The sequence below is a fragment of the Aquila chrysaetos genome, chromosome 10, assembly GCF_900496995.4.
Source record: "Aquila chrysaetos chrysaetos chromosome 10, bAquChr1.4, whole genome shotgun sequence".
Lineage (NCBI taxonomy): Eukaryota > Metazoa > Chordata > Aves > Accipitriformes > Accipitridae > Aquila > Aquila chrysaetos.
The window spans coordinates 41,604,565-41,628,225 of NC_044013.1; the positions used below are offsets into that span (position 1 = coordinate 41,604,565).

Here is a 23,661-nt window from a genome sequence, read left to right on the forward strand (position 1 = left end):
GGGCATCAGGCGATCATGCACAATCCATCTGCTTTCACTTTATCATTTGCATTTCATGCCTCCTGGCTTTTGATGTGCTGATACTTTGATGCAGTCAGGAGACGCGCATTATCATTATTTCAATTTTCAGGGGGGTCAGCGGGCTCAGCACAGGCGCGCGCACACACTCACAGGAGAGGAATGAAATGTCATTTCCACCTCTCCACCCCCTGCTGAAATGCAATGGTGAAGACAAAAGGGGTACAGATGAAATGCAGCCCTGGTGCCCCACATGCAGAGCACTGTCCCCACCACAGAGCATCACACCTTTTCCCCAGGTCTTTCCCTTGCCTGTCGGTCCGGACTATAAACAAAGACAGCTTAATCAGGAGCAGAGGGAAACCTTGTACAGCTCTTGTGCAGTTTCTTGTCACCCCTGACAGGCAATGGGGCTGAGAGAATCCTTAAACCTGCCTGATATCAGGTGTCTTACAGTGATATGCCTCTCTACTTACAAAGCAGTGACACGGATGCAGTGAACAGCCAGCATGTGATTAGTCAACCTCCAGAATCAAACATTAGCTTCAGCGAAAAATCATATTGACCTTGAGCTCATCATCTAAGTTATAGGTTACAGTCTGGTTTTGGCAGCTGGACCTTTCCCTCTACACCTAAACCCTCAGGCTGGTTTTACATAATGATAATGAACAAGACCAGCAACAGATCTGCTGGCACGTAATGTTTGTCACAGTCCCCCTCTGCTCCCCCTGTAAATTAAAAAGAATCCAGTATTTCATGGGGGGAATTAAAAAAAAAAAAAAAAAAAAAAAAAAAAAAAAAAAAAAAAATCAAACAACTTTCCAGAAAAAACCTCACTGCTCTCTGAAAGCCTAATTGTCTCCATTGCTGCAGAAACATTTTTGCACTGCACATTCTCTTCTTGCAGAGAGAAGACATTTTGAAGACGACGTGTATGCAGACACAAGACTACGTGTAAGCTTTGTACAGCATCCTCTATGAAGACAGTAATTAAAAGTCAGCAATGGAAAAAATTGTCCCGAATCTCTGACACGTCATTGGGAAAAGATAAAGGAATATTTACATGCAACTGTGTTAGAAAACATTCACTTCCAACTGTTATGCAAGATAGCAGTTTCCATTTATTTATCTTTGTTTCAGTCATGATCTTTCCTCAAGACTCTGCCAGTTGGATGAGTGACCTTCTAATTCCCACAAAGTAAAGCACTGACTTTGCTGCACAGGGCTCTTCTCACCATCTAATCCAAGGGAACAAGAAGCAAGACTCTTCTGGAGTCTTATTGACACGAATGAACAAGAACACATCATATATCATGTCCAAATAGCCTCTGCATTCCTACAAGGGAAGACTTTGCTTAATTGGCCCCTGGCCGACAGAGACCTGACTTCTAGCCAGAAGAAAATTCAAACTGTCCATCTAAATTCAAGGGACAAGTGTTTAACAGTTTCCACATAAGAACAGGGAGACAGAGGATAAGTCTGAAATAGATACTGCCTCCATGGCAGGATGATGCAAATGCATTAGCATTCACCATTCGCTTTACACCCTTCTTAAGGTCTCAACTGGACTGAGCTTGGTCATTTCACATTAGTACTGGACATCATTTCACTACTTCAGACATACTTCTGGGACACGATTATAGCTGGATCCATTCAAGAAGCTCTGACCAGAACTGCAGGGACTGGAAAATGAAGATCATATGAACTAGCAAGACACATCACACAACATCCAGGAGTGAGTCAGATTTCCCAATCTCCCAATATTCAAGGACAGGTAAACTTCTTGTTGGGTCTGGGCTTAGCTGTCCTACTGGAAAGCTGGATAGGATGCAATAGGTTCCTCCTTTGCCTGATCTTTAGGCAGGCAGAGGTTCAGTGCCTACATAAAAATATATGCCTTTCCAACAGAGCAGGCAGGGAGGAGAGAAAAGAACACATGGGATTATTCAGCCGACTGAAATTCTTGGGATGGGTTAAGTCACCCCCCAGAAAGCATCTCCTTCTGCCTACACCTGCTGACAGATGTCAGGTGCTTAATTTAGACTAAATCCTTAGTTTTTAACTGCTTAAAATTTAGCGAGATTAATCTAGTCCTATAAAAACAAACATTCACTCCACGGGTAGAGAGTGCAGTTAAACCTGGAAAGAAGAGAGCAGAAGAGAAGGACTAAACAGACCGGCCCTGCCATCTGGGAAACTCTGCAGGGCCCCGATCCCCAACAAATGACAGCTGGAACCAGGCAACTTACTTCACTTCAGCAAGCACTAAACTGACTCAATTTCTTTTTAAAGGATGGGTCTTCAAATGCCTCTTTTCCTTCCATTGATGCAGGTGTGTGTGATGTGTGTAAGAGATCTAACTGAAGGTGCTGCATCCTAGGGTTGATAGGATCAATGCTTCATTTTCTGCAGAGCCCCCTTTATTCAGGGGAATAATTCAACAACAGACTATTTTCCTTTTATCTCCCATTGTCAGGCAGGCACTCCTTGAAACGCAGCTTGCGATGAAGCACAACCACCCCAGGTGCTGGAGAGTGCCTGAGAACAAAGCTGCACAATGGGGAAGGGCACTTGCGCCCACACAATCCTAACTCCCACGTAAACAAAGCCCTTAGTAAGAGGGACAAGAGAGGAGTCGGCTGTGAGCCGTGTCTGCTACAGACAAGGAGCCAGAGGCTGTGATATTAATAGGCTTGGGGCAGCAAGGGAGAAAAACCGCCTCTGGTGGGGAAAAAAAAAGAAGAGCCACTTTAGTAGTGAAAGCAGTAAGTTTTCTTACAGCCTGAGTTATTCCTCCCTGCCCCCAAAGCTGAGATTTCCAGCAGGTCTGACCCCTTGAAAATCACCATCCACACACTCTTTCTCAGCCTTCAGTGCTCCCCCAGTATTAATGCAATGCTGTGGATGGCTGAAAGTTCAGGGTGATTCTGGCCCACATATTTTGAAACACAGTCTTCCAGACACTGGCAACAACCCTGTTTCCTCTATCACAGTACACAGTGGGTGGGAGAAGATGCTGCCCAGTCAGTGGGCTTCTCCACTTCTGTCGTTTAGTCACTGCACACAACCTATGTTAAAAGCAGCTTCTCCTTCTTCCCCTTCACCTGGTTCATGCTCAAGCCCTTAAATCTGCAGTTCTGCCTAGGTCCCCTGCCAATCTCCAACCAGGATGCCTGCAATAGTGCCTCTGGCTGTCAATACGATGTTCTTGTCAAGAAAAACAGGTGCATGAAAGGACTGCTTTCTGACCAGAGAGAAAAGAAAAAGACTGCAAAGGCATGAAAGTTTCACAGCTGCTGCCCTGTGTCCGTTCTCCTCCTTGACTGGGAGGAGCCCGAGACAGGAGAAAGCAAAAGGGACCAAGCACGATGACAGGTATAGTGGTGGCAGCAGCTTGAGCCTCCGGCAGAACTCACAGAAACACCAACTCAATTCACATAGCTCTAAAGACTGAAATGCAAAGACTTACTTTGTTGAGGGCTCCACAGCCAGTCAGGATTATATGAGAGTTCTCAACCTGGATAGTCCTCTGACCTAGCCGAACAAGGTAAGCCCCAATTCCAATTGCCCGACATGTAACCTTAAAAAAGAAAAAAAAAGAAATCACATTGATTTCTGTCTTACCACACAGCCAAAACCTATTGATTCAAACATCTAGATAAAACTAGGCATGTTTGTATTACAAGGCTATAAAATCTACTCTCACTGCAAAACTCCAGAATATATTTTTTTGTAAAACACAGTATCTGAACATATGTGTATTTTATTTAAAAAAAGAGAAGCAGTAACTTACAGACTGAGCAAATATGAAGCCAAATAACTGTTTTCTGAAAGTGTTTTAAATTTAGTCTGAAAGGGACCCAGCCCTGTAACGGTGCCAGTAGCGTTGCTCAAAGCCTACAAGAGCCAATTTACATCAACCAGAAGTCTGGTCCCAGGTGTACCTTCTGGGTATCACTGCAGGATTTTTAGCTGAAACAGACAATACAGTTTGAAGAATAGAAAGCAGTGGGGGATTACCAAGTTGATGGTGATAATACTCTCATAGGCTAAAGACGATTCTCCAGCAATCATGCCAGATCCTCTGAGGTTCTCTACTCCAAGTCCGTCTTCCTTTCCGATAATATCTGTTATCTTATACCTGAGGGAGACACATACAGCCTTTGAGTCACAAGGTCCAGTGATTTGCTGAATCAGTTTGCTACGAAGAAAATGAAAAGTGACTAAATATCATTAAGGCTCCAAAGAGTAATGTGCATAAAACCCAGCCAGGACCTGTACATGGGGTCATTCTGCAGCCTTGTTGAACACCATGGAATAGTCCTACATATGAGCAGCCAAAGCAGCACTGCAAAGAGGAAATGCCAAGGGAGAGGAATGCCCGTGAAAAGTGTTCTTCTATCATTCCCACAAGACGTGAGGAGCCGGCTGATTATAGGAAAAAGGGCAAGAAAGGAAGAGAATGCAGTCAAAAGGAGAGAGAAATAGAACAAGAGATTATAATGAGGCACTTACCTTTTCTTTAGTTTCTTCTTTTATGCCTTCCTTCCCCAGCACAGTCCGTTCTTACTCAGCGCTCTTAAACTGGCTTCTATCTTTTCCACTAGGCCCTTGCTAAGCAAAGTACTTGAGCGTGTGCTTAAGTGCTTCACTGAAGAGAGCTACTAGCTTCCCCACCACACACGCAGGCACACACACATCCCCACACCCAGCACCATCCTTTTGTTCTTTCAGAGCTTGCCAGTCCACAAACTAGGCTCTTCTTTTCTTCCTAAGCACATCCTCCTCCCTCTGCCCAGGAGCACCATTAGAGCTGCAGTCTAGCTCTGAAAGCTTCTTTGCACCTCATTTTCAGATATGCTGCCTTTAGGATGTAGCGGGAAGATGCAGACACCTAGAGTAGACGGTGTGTGGAAAACCATAGGCTATAAGGCAGTTTAGTGCAATCACTGCAGCCCAACCCTTCAAAACGCAAGGAGGGCTTAGTCTTCACTCAAGAATTCTTTTATCCTTTCTACGGAATCTAGCAGAAAAGTAATTTCCAAAATTTAGCCTGCAAGTGTTTGGGCAAGAACCATTGTCCTGGTCATGCAGTGCTTACCACTGCAGGACCCTCAGTCATGAGTTGGGCCCCTAGGCAGTAGGAGTCAACACAGCACTACCTCAAACAAGGCATGCCATGATACAACTTTTAACTTTCTTGTTCCATGCTCTGACCGCACACAGCTATGGCTTTCTACATAGCTGGATCCTAAAGAATGCCCTAGCTGAAGACAAGGACATGACAGGCATCACCTTGTATACCCAAGGATGAACAGAAAGGTCATTCATTCTGAATTTTGAATTCTGAAAATTTCATTCTGACCTGTCTGTGCTTACCTGGACTCTCCATTGTCCTCCACATGTTCACAGTGAACTGAGTTCAGGGCACTGACTTTCTTATAGTCTTGAGGAGTCAGGTACAAGTATTTGTATCCCTGCAGGGAAAAACAGTTCATTCATCTCATTCCCACTTGTAGTCCCTTCCCGATCCCTAATAAACCCTTCCAAAAAGAAAGTTTCAAGAGAGCAGGATTTAATTCCAGATAGTGATAAGAACATCCTCCCATAACGTCAGAGCTCCAGCTGACATCAGTGAAAGCCAGGGATGTTTTCAACATTTAGCACTAACTCATTCTGGATGTCAATCCTGCTGCCTGAGAGATCCAATACCAAGGAGAACTTTGGACTGAACAGTCTGTCAAATGTTTACCCTCACCTCTATTACAAGAGGCGGTGTAAAAATAAGATTATTTTGTGAGCTATCGCAGAGCTTCACCTCCGATTCCTGTGCCTCCTTTACCTTGTATGGGTCATCTGGGTCTTCCCAAGCTACATGGAACATGTGCCGAATCTCCTCAGCCAAACCAATCCTGGCTCCACTGTTGGCAGCCACGTAGATACGGGGGATGCCATGTGTTCGAGCAAGCTCTGAAGCCCTCAGGAACAGCATGTCCTCTTGAGGCCCAAAAGAACCTATTCGGTATGTAATGTCATTGCCAATGACAATGATATCACGGCCTTCTGGATACTCAGGGGTCTTCAGAGTCATCTTCCAGGCCACCATCCCAATCTGCAATCGAAGAGCAGAGAACAAAAACTAAATGCGTATCTTCAAGATGTGAAAGACAAGAATCACGCAGGCACCATTTTTTCTTATGCGTGTTGCACTTCGTACATTTTCTTTGGGAACTCGGATAACAGCAGCTCTGATACGCACTGCCAGTGTAGAGCACAGCTGGCAGGACTTGATCCTTTCCACACTCACTGGAGCACATCCTCCATTGCTCTCTTCCCACCCAAGACATTAATACTGGCCCTCCCTCTCCCCATTCAGGGATTTGTCACAGGTCCAAAACACATTCTGCAAACGCCGCTCTCGCAGGGTGCTGCATTTATTCCATGTGCCAGAGCTCACAGGGTGAGGATGGATATGCTGCTGTACAGGGCTCCTGACCATCTGCTTAAGCTACCCAGATATCACCCCAGAACCTCATCACCCTGGTTCTCTCTCACCCTGCTCTCATTTTAATAATCCTTTTATTTCACAACTACCTCCTTTTTTTTTTTCTGTCCTTCCTTTCATTTCTTTGGCTCTTCCCTTTTTCCCTCCCAAATACTACAGCAGTTTCTTTCCAAACGTGCCTGGATAAGTAATGCTTTTTGCTGCATATTTTTCTTTTTAAAATCACCGGATGATCTCTTCTGGCCCATCTTATGGAGATCAGCAACATCTGTACCCTGCATCTCCCATCTCTCAGCTGCTGCGTATCACTGCACTAGGGAGTTGGCCATCCTGGAATGCCATTAACAGACGGAAATAGCAGCGCCCCTTGAAAGCCACATGCATCACCCAGTCTCCGCTTGCCCAAGGATCATAAGCTCTGAGTACACATTCCTCAAGCCGATTGCACATCCTCTGCAATCAGGAGGGTTGAAACTCTCATTGTGGAGACTGTGAATTCTGAACATGATGAACTAAAGCGGAAGGGGGAGAGGGGAGAAGCAGCAGATAGATATGTGCCATTTAATCCAAATCAAAATGGCACAATACACAGTTGAGATCCAATCAGCATCTGCAATAAGATATGCCATAATAGGCTCATTAAAAAAAATAAAAAGGCAGAGGAATTAATCAAAGGGTCACTGGAAGTAAAGCAGGCAGCAATCCAAAAATATTACAACTGGCTACTGGCAGATCCTTCCCTTACACCTCCCCTTTAGAGAGCTGAGATTGCAAGTTAACAGAATGATGGTGTTTCAGTTCACCTTCTCCTTGGTCTCAGTTTCATCCACTGCTATTTTGACTGATACATCGTAAGGGATTAATCTGTTTGCCTCTGAATATTTGCAGACTTACAGTTACATCTTAGCATCCAACTGCGGTGTTTGGAAGAGAGAGATACTGCAGCAGTTTCAAAGACAGGAGCGTAAATCCCTAAAAGTCAGTGGGACGCTTTGTTAAAATACTAGTATTATTGCCAAATTAAAAGGAAAAGTTGTAATGCTGTAAAACAAGTGGGTGCAGCTGTTGGTCAGGCACACAGAGCAGAAGTGTGTGCAAAGAGACTGGGGTCACACAGACAACCAGTCCAGAGTCTGGTAAAGCAACCTAATTCATCCCAGACAAACCTACACAGTCAGAGGGGTTCCTTGGACTTCTGCTCTTCTACTGCTGGACTTTCATAGCAGAAAAAGGAAGAATAAAGGTGAAAAAAGAAGAAAAAAAGTAAGCTTTGTCCTTCAGACCTGACTGTTGCAGGAAAAGAGATGCCAGGGGCTGGATAGTGTGTCTCTATTCTAACTCTCAACAGTGGGCAAGCTTGCAATTAGAAACAGCGGGTTAAAAAAGTCCGCAAATCCAAAGTTAAAGGCTTCAAGATTAGCCTCTAAGAAATAAGGGATGCATGTCTATAGCCCATCACCTACTGCAGCTCAGTTCTTTACCATATTTTACAGGCTTTTTTTTTTTCCTGCCATAACTAAAATCCTTAAGAGGGCACTTACCCAATCTTTTTGATACCATCGCAGAAAACAGCTTTAGTTATTGATAGAAACCCACAGGGAAAGTGGGGTAATATTCTCTCTAAAACTGCACCACAAACTTCTTCCAAAACAGCACAGAAGTAACACTAATTTCCACGTTTTTGCCTAAGGAGTCGTTTCCTTACAGCTACACTGATCCCATCAGCCAGGACCACACCAGGAAGCTTCAAGCACCATCAGATGAACACAAGCCACACAAGCAACAGGAGAAATGCCCAGGCTTTGTATTTGCTAAATACTTGTCACCGCAGTAAACTGCAAGATAGAACACATAAAGACACTGCCAAACACCTACACAATAACCACAACATACTGAAAGTAAAATCCTAGCACCCTCAGCTCACATGTGAGGCAGATGAATTAATACTTGCTCCAGGGCTTAGGGACTAGTGACCGAGCTCAGTTAGTATCCAGGACTGGTCCCACAGTCTGTCTCACTTATCAAGATGTTAAGAGGTTTTCCTCACTTTCATCAGCTTGATGATTTTTGACAGTACAGAAAACAGGCAAATTAAAAGCATTTCCTAATAAGAAAATTCAGATTGTAACAGAAGTCTTGGAATAGTTCCCTAACCCAAGATTATGTATCCTCTAAATAAACAAACCCCCTTTTGTTAATGCTCACTAGTAGAATAGGAAAAACTATCTAGTCAGGGCACAGTAAACACAAACTCTTGAAAACAGTTTAAAACTGATAAATGTGGAGCAACCATACGCAGTTTAAGAAAAGAAAAATTCAAGTGCACCACTTTATTAACTTGTGTGTCTTTTTGCCTCCCCAATACATAGCGTGTTTTGTGCCATTTATCCAGTAATAAAAATCACAGGGCACAACTAAGGATTTTTTTGCTATGAACAATGTAGATTCTGTTTAAATTTATGGGCAGTGGAGGATAGCTTTCTATTTCAGAAAAGAAAAAGATGAGATTTTTAAGTTAACGGCAGCATGCCAAAAAAATTGAGAGTTCACAGGTTAATTAGACAGGCTGAGCTAATCACCTAAGAGCACTGTCAGAACAATAATGGGTAATGCTAAGCGGCAGTGGCTTCAAAACGGGCTCTTTTTAAGAGCCAGCGCAGTTTGGAAGTGCTTCTCCTGCCACAGCTCTATTCCCAGCACACCCAGGAATGAAGACGAGAGGGAGGAAAAAATAAAAGCAGGAACCGTCTTATTTAACTGTTTTTATGTTGGCAAAATGATTTGTGCCACAGTATTTCCATAAGAAGTGGGACCATTATTCTCCTGTAGGAACACATTTGGTTTGAAAAGTATCACTGGACAGAACGTGAAAATCAAACCAGATGAATTATTCACAACCTCCGATCAGAAGTGATCATTATTTCTGATGTTCCAAACTGTGATTAGGATTCAGTGCTCAGATGTCGTTTGCTCCCTGAATAGCACCAGCAATGCAGAATTGCATGACACACATATATTACACACAAGTTTTATATATATAATTTTATACACACCTTCTCCCACTAGATCTTTGGCTTAATGTAACCATTAACAGATAGTAAAAACACGATATTAACTAACGTTCGTTTTCATGGTGCTCATAAATGCCATTAGTTTGACACACAGTGTCAACACTAATCATGGCCTAAAATTAACACCAAAATTGACTTCAACATTAATTGTGCTATCGATGTGAACAGTAATACACACACTGATGCAGTTACAAATTGACTGCTAGTGGCAGCCAGAGCTGTTGACAACAGGCACCGAGGGGAATGGGGAAGAAACCGATCCCAGTCTCCCTCCTGAAAGCACAACAGACTCCGAATGAAGGGAAGCCAATGCAAATGGTGGCTGGTGTTCAGGCAGAGGGGGCTTTTAAGTCTCTTTCTAGCAGTTTCTGTAATTCCTGGAGAAGCGTAGCTGACAGAAAATCTGATGTAAACGAGAACAGCTTATTATTTGACAGCATCTACGCTTGAGCCATGCCAATTGGGTTGGTTTATTCTACTTCTCTCACAACAAGGATGATGCTTGAACCTAGGCACTTTATGCCATGCTTCATTTTATTTATTTACATCCAAATCTGGAATCCTGGACACGGGTCTCAAAATCTCTAAGTAGGACAACTGAACTTACAGATCCCCAACAACAATTTTGTCCTGTTCCCATTCTGTTGCATCTGTATCGTGTGTAAGTTTTATATGTAAAAAATATATATAAAACATGAATACATTTCTATGTCAGTATTTACTACATACAAAAGTTATAATAAGAAAGGAAATGCAACAGTTGTAGTGGTCTAGCATGCGAGCACTGGAAATGCTGAAGCTGAACATTAATGAAAGCACATTTCTCCCCTGCTGTGCACACATGTTCTGACATTGTTAAATCAAGGAACACGCGCTTTATTCCCCCTTCACAACCTCTGTCTATTCTGGAGGTAAACCAATGTCCACTGACCCCAGGATGCTGAATCACTCTGCTGCACAGCCATGGACAAGGTGTGTTTTAGAAAGGGAACAAAGACATCCTCAGAAATTTTACTTGATGCAGACGTAGCAATTTCGGTATTTCATCATTCGACTCTGATGCCCAGAGAGACTCTCTGCAGTTATACTGTGACCAAAAGCTGTAAAATTTTTATCTTCAGCGTGAACCAACTCCCAGAAAAAGGGCACGATGCACGTGGTTTGCCAGAGGCATTCAGACTTAATGCCTTGACAAGGGTGGAGTGCCAAAACCCAGGATTCCTTCACTCTCTTCTTGGCTCTGAAAAAGGTGTCATTTAGCAATCAAAGCAGTGGTCGCAGGCGGCACAGCCAAGCGCACGTTGGCATGGTTCTTCTGAACAGCACGCGGCCAAGTGGATGAGAGATGGGAAGAAATGGTTCCAGGATGAGACGTGACAAAGGCTTGCTCAGTAAAGGGTGTCGTGCAGCACAGTGGACTGAAGGAGACGTGAATTCGTACTGTCTTGTGCCTTGCGCTAGACCAAAGGGCACTCGGGTGGCAAGCCAGGAAGCGAATCAGCAAAAGGCTGGCTGATGTTCAGGGAAAGCGGATGGACACACAGAGCACCAAAAGGAAAGCTCAAAAAACCCATTAAGGACAGTGTAAAAGTAGTTTTCACTGCACACACATCTGTGTTGCAAGGTATGAAGCTCGGACAGCTCTCTTGGGGATAGCAAAAGGCATAATGCTGAACTCAAACCAAATTCTATATCAAATTCAAGCTCCTGCTGCAAGCCCACAAAATCAACTTTGAGCAACACTGCCAGCTTTTTCACGAAAACAAAAGCATTTTTGATTAAGCTTTCCAAACTAAACAATAAATAACTTCTCCCTACGCAGAGTGTAAGGCTTGAAAACTTCAGCTGAAATAGTTTGCATCTGGTGAAGTTACAGACAGATAAATTACAGAGAGCGACAGATAACCTTTATTAGGAGCTTTCTTGTAGGCAAGAACTTTCTTGTCTACAGTATCCATATTATCCATATACACGTGTTCAAACATATGTATCAAAATACAGAATAAAACTCTTTGCACCACCACTTACATCTCTGATCTAGTAATGCTTGTATTTGAGGATTTTAAAACCCTTCAAGAAATTTGGAGCTCTAGTTGCTCTTTGAATAAGACATGATTTGGGCAGTCACTGCTTTCAGTGTCCTCAGAGAGCCTCACCTGTGATGTGTGGGGCTACTTCCCACCCAAGAATTTAATTTTTGTAAAGCGTTAACACTTTATTAGAGGTGTGATTTCAACGTAAACATTTGATAAAAGTCAGAATTACAAGAAAGGTAACAAAATTAAAATTCTGTATTTGTTTGATAGCATTATGAAATTCAACAGTCATATCTGATTATATAAAATAAAAAAAAAAAAAAAGGATTTCCTTATAACCTTCCAAAACTTCATCTCGTAATTATGATAAATTCTAACTCAAAGGCATATGTTGGAGGCTCATAACCTCCGGTTCTGTAAGGAAAGCCTTTTCAAATCTTGAACTTCTAGTGCTGCCATAGCATACATGCACCTTTTCAAAAATCAGGCCACGGAAGATACTGCATCTACAACACTGTGAGAAACAGCACATTGAAGATACTGATCTGCATGAATATTAACCCTTCAAACAATTCAAGGTATTACGGAGTAGTCCTGCTTAACTGTACAACCCCTCTTCAGCTAAGCAGATGCTCCATATACACTGTGACACGCATCCATCCCAACTCTAACAGAGTTCAAAAGACCCCACACCAGTTCCATCCTCCCATGCACACACCTGCTACTCTTAAAGTTACATTAAATGATCTAGGCATGTAAGTGAGGAAAAAAAAAAATCAGCTTTCAGTGATGCTAGGGGGACCCTCTTTTAATTTGTATTATATTCCACTTGTCACAAGACATTCCACCTTTTACTAAAAATAACACTCTCCAGTCCATGACAAAAAACGTGCTCTGTCCTGATCCCTACCCCCACATATCATTGTGACTGCCAAGCATCTAATTGATAGGGGCTAAAATTATTCTGCCAAAGGAGGATCACCTTCTGAAATTGCATCACGAGTATTTCAGATGAGGAGACACCACCTGCTGTGCAGCACAAATAGTTGTCCAGCTTCCCTGTTATTTAAACCCATTCCTACTGCAAGAAGAGCCTTCAGGTCAGGATTGTTCCCAAAACTCATCAAGAAGTGTTGAGAAACCCAAAGAGAAACAACTATTCTTACAGTAATCTCTGGGAAAGATAGTAGTGGGGCTGGGGCAGGGAGGAGAAGATGCAGGGGTGTTTTCCTTCACCTTCATGTTAATTCACTGACTTTGCCATCACCCACTCTCTGATTTTTCTCAAATACTTACCATCCGCCATAAGTAGCCCAGCGGATGTTTTAATACCCTGTGCCTGTCATAAAATGCAGGAACACGGGGTGACAAAGCAGAACATGCAGTTCAACTATTAAGCTTTGCTTGTATAAAATTCATTAGCTACACCTTTCAGCCCCAGGCAATCCAGGGAGCTGCCAAAGCAGAGTTTCAGCAGCCCTCTGCCCGCTGCCGTCCTGAATTTCACCTGGCCAAACCTTCCCACATTCACAAGAAGGGGTGCCTGCCAACACTCCAGCTAACAGCTCCGATTATGGATTATTTCTGATCCTCATGCTACTGAGAAGGAAAAACTGTGACATCTAGTGCCAATAGGGAAAACGACACATTTTACATGGACACCGCATGAGACTGAGATGAAGGGTAACGTGGGGTGTTGCTGCAGGCACTCCTCACACTCACTTTCTCCTTGTCCTTGAAGATTAGTTGGGTTTTATCTGCGGATGGTACAGTCCCAGTGCTAGAGGATCACAGTAAATTGTAGTAAAAATACATAAAAAGTGCTATAGAAAAGCATCAGAATGCCCAGCTCAAGAATGACAAGTAATATATTGAGTTCTCCAACAGGCTGAGGGAATTACCTTTTCACACTAAGATTTCAGCTAATATGCTAATCTTCAGAACAAAGCCGTCTTCAATGGGCATTTGAAGAGGGTGTCACTACATTACAGGTCGGTCTTCAGCAGAGCTTCTCAACCAACACTTTTTTAAATACTGTACGTGTTGCCATGCACGTCTGAACTCTAGCCCTGTTCACTTGTCTGCGTTCACACAATTTCTGACTCAGAGATTTCCCCATTTTAGCACAACCACGTAACTACAGAGCAACACCAGAGGCTTAGATGTCAGGCCTGACAGAGGTGAGCTGCCAGGGCAAAAAGCTCCCAGAGGACAGCCATCAGCTCCTCTTACACTGTCAAACAGGGTGAGGAGCTGCATCCTTTAAAACCCATCCCTCCCAATATTAGCATAGAAAGTCCCAATCACACACCTCTACCCCACATGCCCAATGAAGCTCTTCGCTCGAAACACCAAAGATTGTGACACTAAAAAAAAGGCTTCCACTTACTTAAAAATAAATTAAATCAGCAGAAATGTTAAGTCTTGTGTTATAATCTAGATAAGCATCCAGGCTGTGGTATGAACTTAAAATCTTCTTCTTAAAGACATTTTAGAGTAAAATGCGTAAGATTACAAACAACTACAAGTGGATTTTTTTCCTCCCACCTATATAAACTCTGTACATTTCAATGGTCCATGTCTATCTTAAGTGTCAGACTGGAGTCAGGCTGAGCATCCACCTCTGGTACTGTGCTTAGTTCTTCAAATGCTCACAGTTGTACAATAAATTATATACCATTTGTCCCAAAGTCTATTCAGTCTTTACTCAGGAGCATTAGAAGGGAGCTATTGACTGGTGTTTTGATTCTGCTGATAAAATACTGTCTTCTTCAGCTCCTTTCTATACCTGCTGGCTCTGAGCATTATTTACAAACTGTTCTCAACTTTTTAGTGTGGCACATTCAGTCTTGTCAAGGGTGTTGGCTTACTGAAATCCTATGGTAGCAGACAGAGCTTATCAGAACAGTCTCACATGCGAGCAGAGGTGTCAAAGCAGCCAGACTAGTAATAGAGGACACACACACAACACCCCCCCCCCCCCTTCCCCAAAAAAGAGTAACTATAGACCAGGACACAGGTCACAAGCTTAACATGAAGGATCCAGACCAGAAACCACCTAGCAGAAAGCTCCAGGCAACATCCAGGGTTCTGTCTGCAGTCCAAAGAAACAGCAGATGCCCTTCAGGAAGAACTCTGGCTGCACTGGGTGAACAAGAGGTTGGAAAAAGGCCCTGAATTAGTGATGTCTTCTGTGCCGCAGGAGTAAGCGGCAGGGCCAGCAGCACGGCAGGCTCCCTCGCGTGGCCATGACAAGACACAGGATCCTCTGCTCAGAAGGAGCAAGCACTGCCTAGGAATAAATAGCAAGTTATATTTTCATGGTCCATTAAGTCCTTGGCTTCTTTGTTGAGACTACTAGCAAAGAGATAATTACTGCCAAATGAGGTGGTGGGCTACGTGAAGTGGTCACAAGCTAAGCGGAGGAAGACCTCTTGTATTGTGAAAGTTCTTGAGAATTCCCATTTCACAGATTTTCCTGAAGACACAGACAGGTTAGCCAGGTTAACCCAGAACGCTGCTTGCAAACTCTGAGAGGACAGGAGAAACTCAGCTTTGAGCTCCTGCTCTGCCCTGTATTAGAGCAGGGATTGCAACTTCGGTTGTTGACATCCAGCTGAACACACTGACCACAAATCTCCTGGATTTTATGCTGGTTTCTCAATTTCGCCTGCTAGCTAAAACAATTAGGGCACTCAGCTCAGCTGAATGCTTTAAGAGGAAGAGTGTCTTGACCCCTTTTCACATAGAGAAATTGTAATTGTTCATACTGTGTAGCACAGCTCCAACAGGAAAGACAAGCCTTACCTCAGAACAGCTGATACCACGATGGTAAGGCACTCACTTGCAATGGGGGAATGAATAGCTGTGTTTGAGTCTCTGATCTAAAACAAGTAGAACAGTAATAGGAACCTAAATGCACTAAACAGCAGCTATATTTACCACAGTCAGAAGTTTTCAACAGAGATTTTCTCCCTAGTAAAAAACACGTGACGTACAATCTCTCAAAAGACTTTAGATTCAGAAAATCAGCAACTCTCTCTGGGAAGAAAGAAAAAAAAAAAAAAAACAAACCCCACATTTACTTGGGAAAGTTCCTACCAAGCACTCCCGCCTGTCAGCTCACTGGAGTCTGAACTGGAAACAGCTCACACCTCTGCATCTCTGGGGCACAGACTCCATTGGCACTGACCATCAAGGGTTACTAACCAAAACTGGGGGAATGCTGTATATATAACGTAACATCCAGCACTTATTTAGCAAGTACAAATTCAAAGACTCTTAAAAAATATTTGTCTAAATTATCCTCATAACACCCCAAAGCAGTCCCACCTTACTAGGATATGAACAAACTGAAGCAGTAAAAACTTTGACCAAGGCTACCAAGCAAGCCACTGCAAAGCTTGGGAACCTCAACTTCCCCGCTGTACTCATTTTCTTAGGGATCATCTCCCCTTTAATGCGACTTTCAGTGTATATGGGCTTCTCGCATTTTGAAGTCAAATACATCTATCTGAGGACAAAACTCTTCCTTAACAAATTCACACAAGTTTAGGAAGCCAAGGAAATGTGCCATATTTTGAGAATGGTTCACCATTGTATCATATGGAAGAAATGCAGAACCAATTAATATTTTCTGCTACTCCTTGTGGCATGTCTCCTCTTCCTATGCAATACTACCAGCTACTGCCACATAGATGGATTACCCCAAAGATCTTTGCTTCCTGGCAGATAAGATGCTGTGTTTCTCTGCCCAGATGCTATGCAGACTGATTCTCAAAAAAAGCAGAATGGATCCACTTACAGCCTTAACAAAGAAAAGGCTTATGCTCTGAATTTATCTAGCATCCTGTCTCTTCCTTCTCCACCCCTGCAGCCATCTTCTTTGGAAAGAGAAACTTGAGCACACGTTTGTGAAAATTTGTTTCCTCAGCTGAAGGGAATTAAACCATAAAACCCTGAAGTCAGCTCATCCAGATAAAGAAAGCACAGCACGGAGGAATGAATCTGTTCGGCAACTCATCGCCTCCTGAATGTCACCTGTCCTTCAGACTGCTGCTGGAACCTCTTCCTCAGATTGTCCGCTCTCACCTGTGAATGAGCGCTATTGTGTGCAGTGGCTATTGGTAACAGAATTCAATACCAAAGCCTCAAACCTCATTCCAGCTGCACATGGTCCTACGGCGACTTGTCCAGCTGCAGACAGGCTGAGCTGACAGTTTAGCGCTACCAGCTGTGAGCGGCATGCCTCTCTGGGGAGGCACAGAGCAATTCCTCGGTCTGACCACTTGCTAGGCTTCCCCGAGACGCCAAATCCTAGGCTGGGATTTCATCTCTGCGGCCAGCGTCCTCACCTCATTTCTGGGAAGTCATTGAAAGGCAGGTTAGAGTCTGCCATATACCTCCATAAGAAGTGATCTTCAGCAGCCAGACTGAAAAATGTGTGGGGAACATCATGTTTTCCCCTTGTTTATCTCACTTTCCAGTGACTCAGCTCCTCGGCCTAACAGCCAGAGAGGCAAGGGCATGAACCTGCGCATTAGATAACAACACCACGCACACCAAAACAGACATGTAATTTCTTTACAGATTGCACACAACTAAGTCTACCAAGGGTTAAAAAAAACTCCTAATTTTTTTTGGTGGTCTTTGGGTACAGAATTTCTTATAATAAGACTATTTGTATTCATGCTGGCAGAGTAAACACTACATGTTCATGCCCAGGCAGCTCTGTGCTTGTAATTTCAGCAAGAACAGAGCTACGTCCCTGAGGGACTTTGCTATTTCCCCAGCCACCATCCACTCAAACGCTGAATGAGAGCAGAGAAAGAGAGAAAGATGATGGCATAAGCCTCCACAGCACTGCAGCCTCAGCTTTCACTAAGAATGCAGAGAATAGCTCATTTCAGATTTAATTATACTAGTTAAAACATTGCTCCTATAGGCCAGCAAAAGACAAGGATGTAGTGCTCCCATAGTCACCATTTTCTGATTAGGTTCAATTTGAAAACATCATATTCAAAACCTTCCCCTGACAAGATACATGCAGTAAACAGTGATGAAAACCCCTATTTCCTCTCATCACCATACTTGACATTTTTGAACAGAGCTTTTGCAAATCTTAAGTTATATATCTAGTAAAAGCACAGTGCTAGTTCAATGATGCCAAGAAAAAATAAGTGATACCACCACTTAGAATGGTTCAAATTTAAATAACTGTAGGAACATTCACTTACTGAATCCCACCTAGCCTAAGCAAAAAAAATAAACACGTCTTCTGCTATTTAGCTTTATTCTCCAGTCATTTCAATGCTGCAATCTTTAGCTTGCTAATGTAAAGACATACCAGCAAAAGCCCACAACAACAGTAGAGCTTCGTCCTGCTTGAACTGAAGGAGTAACTGTATTACCCAACAGCATTAGCAGGTTGTTAGTCTGAAGTAAATCATTCACTAGAGGGGGATGTTGCACACACCTTGCCAGTGTGCTACACAAACACTGCATGGTGAGTATTTAAATGGAAAGCATAAAATTGTTTTTTCGTTTTTTTAAGCAAATGAAAACATTTCTATTTAGTCTTGTAAAACATATTTTGCTCAAATACAAACCCCAGTTACCTGGAATAGCTGAATGAGCACTTTTTAATTATGAAGGAAAAACAGTACAGGCACAGGTTTGAAATGGAATCATCATTTACTATGGAGGCTAAAATACCCATTGTATGGAAGGTATTAATTTTTAATGAAACAAAAATCTCATTTTCAAGAGAGGGATTTGATCTGTGAAAGACTGAATGAATAGATTTTGTGCCTGGTTGGTAAATTTTCCTTACAATTGTCAAACCTAGTCCAAAATACAATGTACTGCGGGACATGGAAAGAAAAGTATCATTAAAGAAGTGCAACTTGCCTCATTTCCTCCTGGCAGCCTGTTCATGTGCACGAGCTGGCCCTGATCATCCAACACCAACTCAGTGTACGTTAGTATGTCAGAAGGCAGCGGTGGCGTTGGCAGGAATGCATGTTCATTCATAGAATCCCAGAGTTTAATCAAAGACTAGATGATGAAAAGATAAATTCTTGTTAAGAACATCATCTGCAAATATTTTTATTCAATCCACTGTGACTTAATATTCAAGACAGAAATATCCCTCCCCCCACTTCTACTTACACTATTCAGTGGATATAACTTACTTTGGAATTTAAACCATGAAACACAGTTTCACCCACAACAGTGTAATTCAAATTATGTGATTCAGGATAGAACCCAGCAAATCAGATGCACAGTAAATTCTGCAACTCGTTAACACATTCAGTGATGTATGAGTTCTGTCCTAAGAACTATCACCCCTGCACTGTCTAATCCTCTAGGAAGGCTAGATAACAGTGTGGGGAAACAAAGAAACATAAACAAGAAACGGAAGTTGGTTTACATTTCAGCTTCTACCATTTGACTTATTAACGGAACTACAGCAGCAGTGTATCAAAGAGTCCTAATTTCTTGCAAAGTAGACTCAATCCATAGCTGTATAGACCCTGGGGAACCATTGTTAGCCACTCCAGGCCACTTGTTTCCCTGACAAGCAAGGACGGCAACTCATAGAACTGCTTTGCAGGTACAAAAGTTTAGAACAATCCACCGGGCCTTAAGAACTCTTACCTGCCGAAACATCTCAGGAATGTCATAGACATATGATGTCCCTAAAGACTGTGCCTGGAATCTCTTGGACTGCAGCAGGTCTTTGGTCACGTACGGGGTATTGATCAGCATCCCATGAAGCGGTCCCTGTTTATCTCCATATGCCTGGAACATAATCTGCAGCACAAAACATGACCAATTACTGCTTAATCCACTGGTTCCATACACCTATCTCATCCAGATTTTACCAAAAATCATCAGGATATTCCAGACTGATCAGGCTTGTTTCTGTTCTCTACAAATATGTTAATACTCGCATATCCTGTAACACCGTGCTTCATCACGCATTACTACCCTTTGGAGACAGTGCTGGACCATTACTGCACGGATCTGAGTATCACTGACTTATTGCCATATCTCAGCAGAAAGCTAAGCGAACAGAGCCACATCCCCACAGAAAAAAGCCCGTGCCTTAGATGACTTCACATTCACCAGTATTTCCCCTGACACTGTACCTATGCCGATGGATTGTGATAGCTGGGAGCAGAGAGGAGAACTCTGTTATTTATGTAGTCGAACAGCACGGTATCCGTATCTCCACTGGCTGATCATGGAAGCTAGGTCAAGACTTGCATATGTCATTTTGCTTGAAGTTTTGATATTATAAGTTTAAAAGATTTTCCCAGAGTAGCAACATGAATTATCAGCTGCCATGCTTCATGGCACTATATATTCCACTCAGCCAGGACTCAGAAGGAAATCTATTTCAACTAAGAAACAGGAGTAGCACTGCTTAGCTGGGACAACACTGCACAAATGCTGCTTCATAGAAACACACCTGAAAGAAGCAACATGATTAGGCTGTTTTTAACAGAACGGTGATCAGACCTGATGTTACAAATGGCAGATCTTTTCCCAATTGAAGAATAAATTAATTGAAGAATTCCACTGATGACAAAATTCAGTAAGTAAAGCCTATTTTAGTTTTTAGATTAAAAATAGTAGTTCATGCTCTCTTCAGTCTTCACAAACATTGCTTTGTGAAGTAGCTTCTTCAATGGGAGAAATATTTATTCAGGGTAACAAGTATTTGTGACAGCACCTGTGTTAGGATCTGTTACTGCACTTGGGCCCAATTCTCCTTAAAACTCTGGAAAGTTTCAGAGCAGTTCTGTGGGAACTAGAGAAGGCTGTACTGAGCATCGCCACTCATTACCACAGAAACTGCCGAACAAGAGATCAGGGTCATTCTCTCATGATTAATCTATTTTTCCATTCTTCAGAAGTCATGAAAGTGCTCAGCACCCAGTACGTTGCTAATGTTTGAATTCTTTAAAAAGAATTCTCTAAGTTCAAAATAACCCTCTGAAAACACAGGAAAAAATACACAGATCTGAACCCATCCTACAAAGTTCAATCACGAGGGGCAAGATTTACCGAAGTTTCTCAAAAAACTAACACCTTCAAGCTTTGTAAGACAAACCTTCCTCCCAACTCCTCAAAGAGTTAATTGAAATAATTCCTATCAGTATAATTTTTTAATAGAACCTAGTTCAATATCCTGGAAAAAAAAAATTAAAAAGAATCAAATATTGGGAAACCGTACACACATAAGCGCATTCTCCTAGCTTTAAAAAAATAAAGCTCATCAAAGACAGAGTTTAAGATGAAAGGTGACCTTCACAAATGACTAACAAAACTCAAGTGTTAAGCTCAGCTACTGGAGGTTATTAAAATGTTCTTTTCTTTTCTCATCTCCACTCAAAGGCAGAAATGAAGTAAAACATACAGACACTATCTGTTCTAGGATCTCCAGAACTGGATGGACTGTAAGGCCAGGCAGCTTGCTGGAAAAATTTAAATGGAAAAGAATGGGAGAAAAGGTGACCCAGCACTTTGTGTTCAACATTAACGGTGCTCAAGTGATTTATTCTGCTGCTACTACTGCAAGGCAGAGAGATTATTACAGAGGGAGATGTAAACATTTCTGTATTTAAATATTTTTCATACATCCTATGCTCCACGTATCTTAGCATATGTAGGTATTTCAGTTAACCGCACTATTCCTATGCCATGAAAAGCAGAAATACCAGAATAGCCACAACCATTACAAAAGAGCCCATTACGCTTCATAAAAATGATATAAAAGCACCTTCAATAATTTTATATCATCCTACCCAGGTCATTCCCTATATCTTTAGAATTTAAAAGACAAGTTCACAGATTTTCTCTATCTACTCAGGGAAACGTACAATTAATAATATTTTTTATTACGACCTACAGGACGAGCACTAACAGTGACTACTTTTCTATTACTTTTTTAAGCACTCTGCCACAGCGGAAGAGAGATGTACAAATGACTGAAGGTACGTACAAGACAATTAGAAGATATGCACTTTTACATAATTGATTACATTTTGCACACCTACACGCCTATTGCAAGGTTATCTTTACATTCTTCTTCCTTTGGCAAAGTTGAATGGCAATTTTATATTACCTGAAAACACTGCAAACCACAGAAGAGCTTCATCAGGTATAATGCGTTCCCCCCGCAAATAATTTGCTCCTCAAACCATGCAGCCATATGGAACCATACCTGTCCTGTTCTGGAGTCTGTCACTTCTTTGTAGAGGCTGATGTCCAAATAGTAGCCTGACTCATTGGTCAAGAAGAGACGAATGGGAATTGCCTTCCCAGTCGGCGTCAAACGAATGTTGATCTTCAGCTCGGCTTGGAGGACGCGGAGTTTCCACAGGCGACTCCCGTAGCGCATCACCATGCTCCGCACGGATTCTTCAATCTTAAAACACACGAGAAGAATTTCCCTCACCTTTCTGGACACATCCACCGCTTTGTCACCCCTCCATCCCCCTGCTCTAAGGTCCTCCTCAAAGGGACACCCCGGCGTGCAGGGGCAACATCACAGAAGAGGAGAGATGGAAGCACCAAACAGCAGCACGTGCCCGGTGCTGTTACGGGACCGCGGTGGCCTGTCCGTTCTCATCCTAATGAGCCTTGAGATAGGCAGGAACTGAACTCAACCTGGGGACTGCTGCTGGATTCACGTCCCTTCTTCCTCCCAGCACATCACACCCCAGCAAGGCACAGCGTGCCCAGTGCTTCCCCTTCATCTACCTTTCTTCCTGCAGGCATAGCTCACAGCTAAGAACTACAAACTGCAGGAAAGTGAAATCCTTGACAAACAGTTATGTAGCACTTATATGCACAATAATCATGTTTCACTACACGTGCGGTATGGTGCTTTAAATCAACAAAGCAATTACTACTTAGAGCTTGGCCTTCTGGTGTTCTATTAAACTTTATAATATACTACTGTTGGCAAATAGCGCATATTAAAAGAAGGCAATTTATAGGCTGTTTTTAACATTCTTTCAAAAAATAAAAAGTCTCTTTTCCACAGCAGCTCAGGGAAAAGTCACGGTACACATTTGAGGGCAGACTAACTTCTAGGGGCTGAATAACCCAGCTTCTTCTGAACTTCCTGGGAACCAAAGATTTTGGATGCACCGACAGAGGATTTATTCAAAAGTGATTTAAGCCACCAATTTTTAATCATGATTTAAAAGTCAGCAAGCAAGAGATACTTATTTTGATAACCAATTCATCTTTTTAAACTTTCAGTTATTCTCATAAGGAAAGGTCAGCTCTCATCTTTCGGTAACCATGAACAGAATGTTGATTTCCAACTAAATGCAGCCTTTACAGTTTATTTGGGACTTTCTTTGTGGTGGTTCTGCTAACCAGAAACATGCTTTATGCCCAACCACTTTCATTTATGCATCTACAAAGCTTAATGTTCATTTATTTATAATGTTGATCTCTGTGGTTTTGTATCAGAGAATGAAAATGAGGCACTTCTTTTTGTAGCTGAATTTACAAATTCTTTTTAAGTTCATGATTTATCTCATGTTTTATTTGGATAGAATCTGGACTTTTGTAACAAACATAAGAGCATTTAAAGCTATTTCCTTATTAAAATTGTTTATGTCAAACACACAGTGAAAAAATAAGTTTTGTTTCAAATACAAAACATATTTTTAATAAACTGTTCCTTAGTTTACACAGAGGAAGTGAGCTGCATTGCCTGAAGGACAGCATTACTCCACTAAAAATATGAGCTCTGCTAGTTCTAAAATATTAACATTTAATATTTATTCATAGATTGGAAGAAAAACCAAAACCTTCTTCCTTCCTCACTGCCAAACAGCTTCCTAATGTGAAACAAACTAATTGCTTGCCTTAACTAGCTAAAATAAAAAGTATTCTCTCTGCTTTTGAAGAGAAGTTGGCTCAACAAGCAATCTTTAGTTAGAGATGTCCATCAGTTATGTGACTCCACTTTCTTTACTGAAAAGCAAAACTCCAGTATTTG

The 23,661-nt window shown here is 42.2% G+C and overlaps 1 protein-coding gene across 9 annotated transcripts in view; it reads right to left on the minus strand.

Annotated features, from left to right (window-relative positions):
- ACACA (acetyl-CoA carboxylase alpha) overlaps nucleotides 1-23,661 on the minus strand; it is a 140,991-nt gene that overhangs the window by 45,681 nt on the left and 71,649 nt on the right. For all 9 annotated transcript variants that reach the window (XM_041126817.1, XM_041126820.1, XM_030028210.1 and 6 more), the window contains 7 exons: nucleotides 21,865-22,068; nucleotides 19,290-19,445; nucleotides 18,540-18,686; nucleotides 5,861-6,130; nucleotides 5,398-5,495; nucleotides 4,039-4,159; nucleotides 3,488-3,598 (listed from right to left, as the gene is read on the minus strand). In XM_041126817.1, coding sequence (XP_040982751.1) covers nucleotides 3,488-3,598; nucleotides 4,039-4,159; nucleotides 5,398-5,495; nucleotides 5,861-6,130; nucleotides 18,540-18,686; nucleotides 19,290-19,445; nucleotides 21,865-22,068 — 1,107 coding nt within the window. The remainder of the gene's footprint in view (nucleotides 1-3,487; nucleotides 3,599-4,038; nucleotides 4,160-5,397; nucleotides 5,496-5,860; nucleotides 6,131-18,539; nucleotides 18,687-19,289; nucleotides 19,446-21,864; nucleotides 22,069-23,661) is intronic.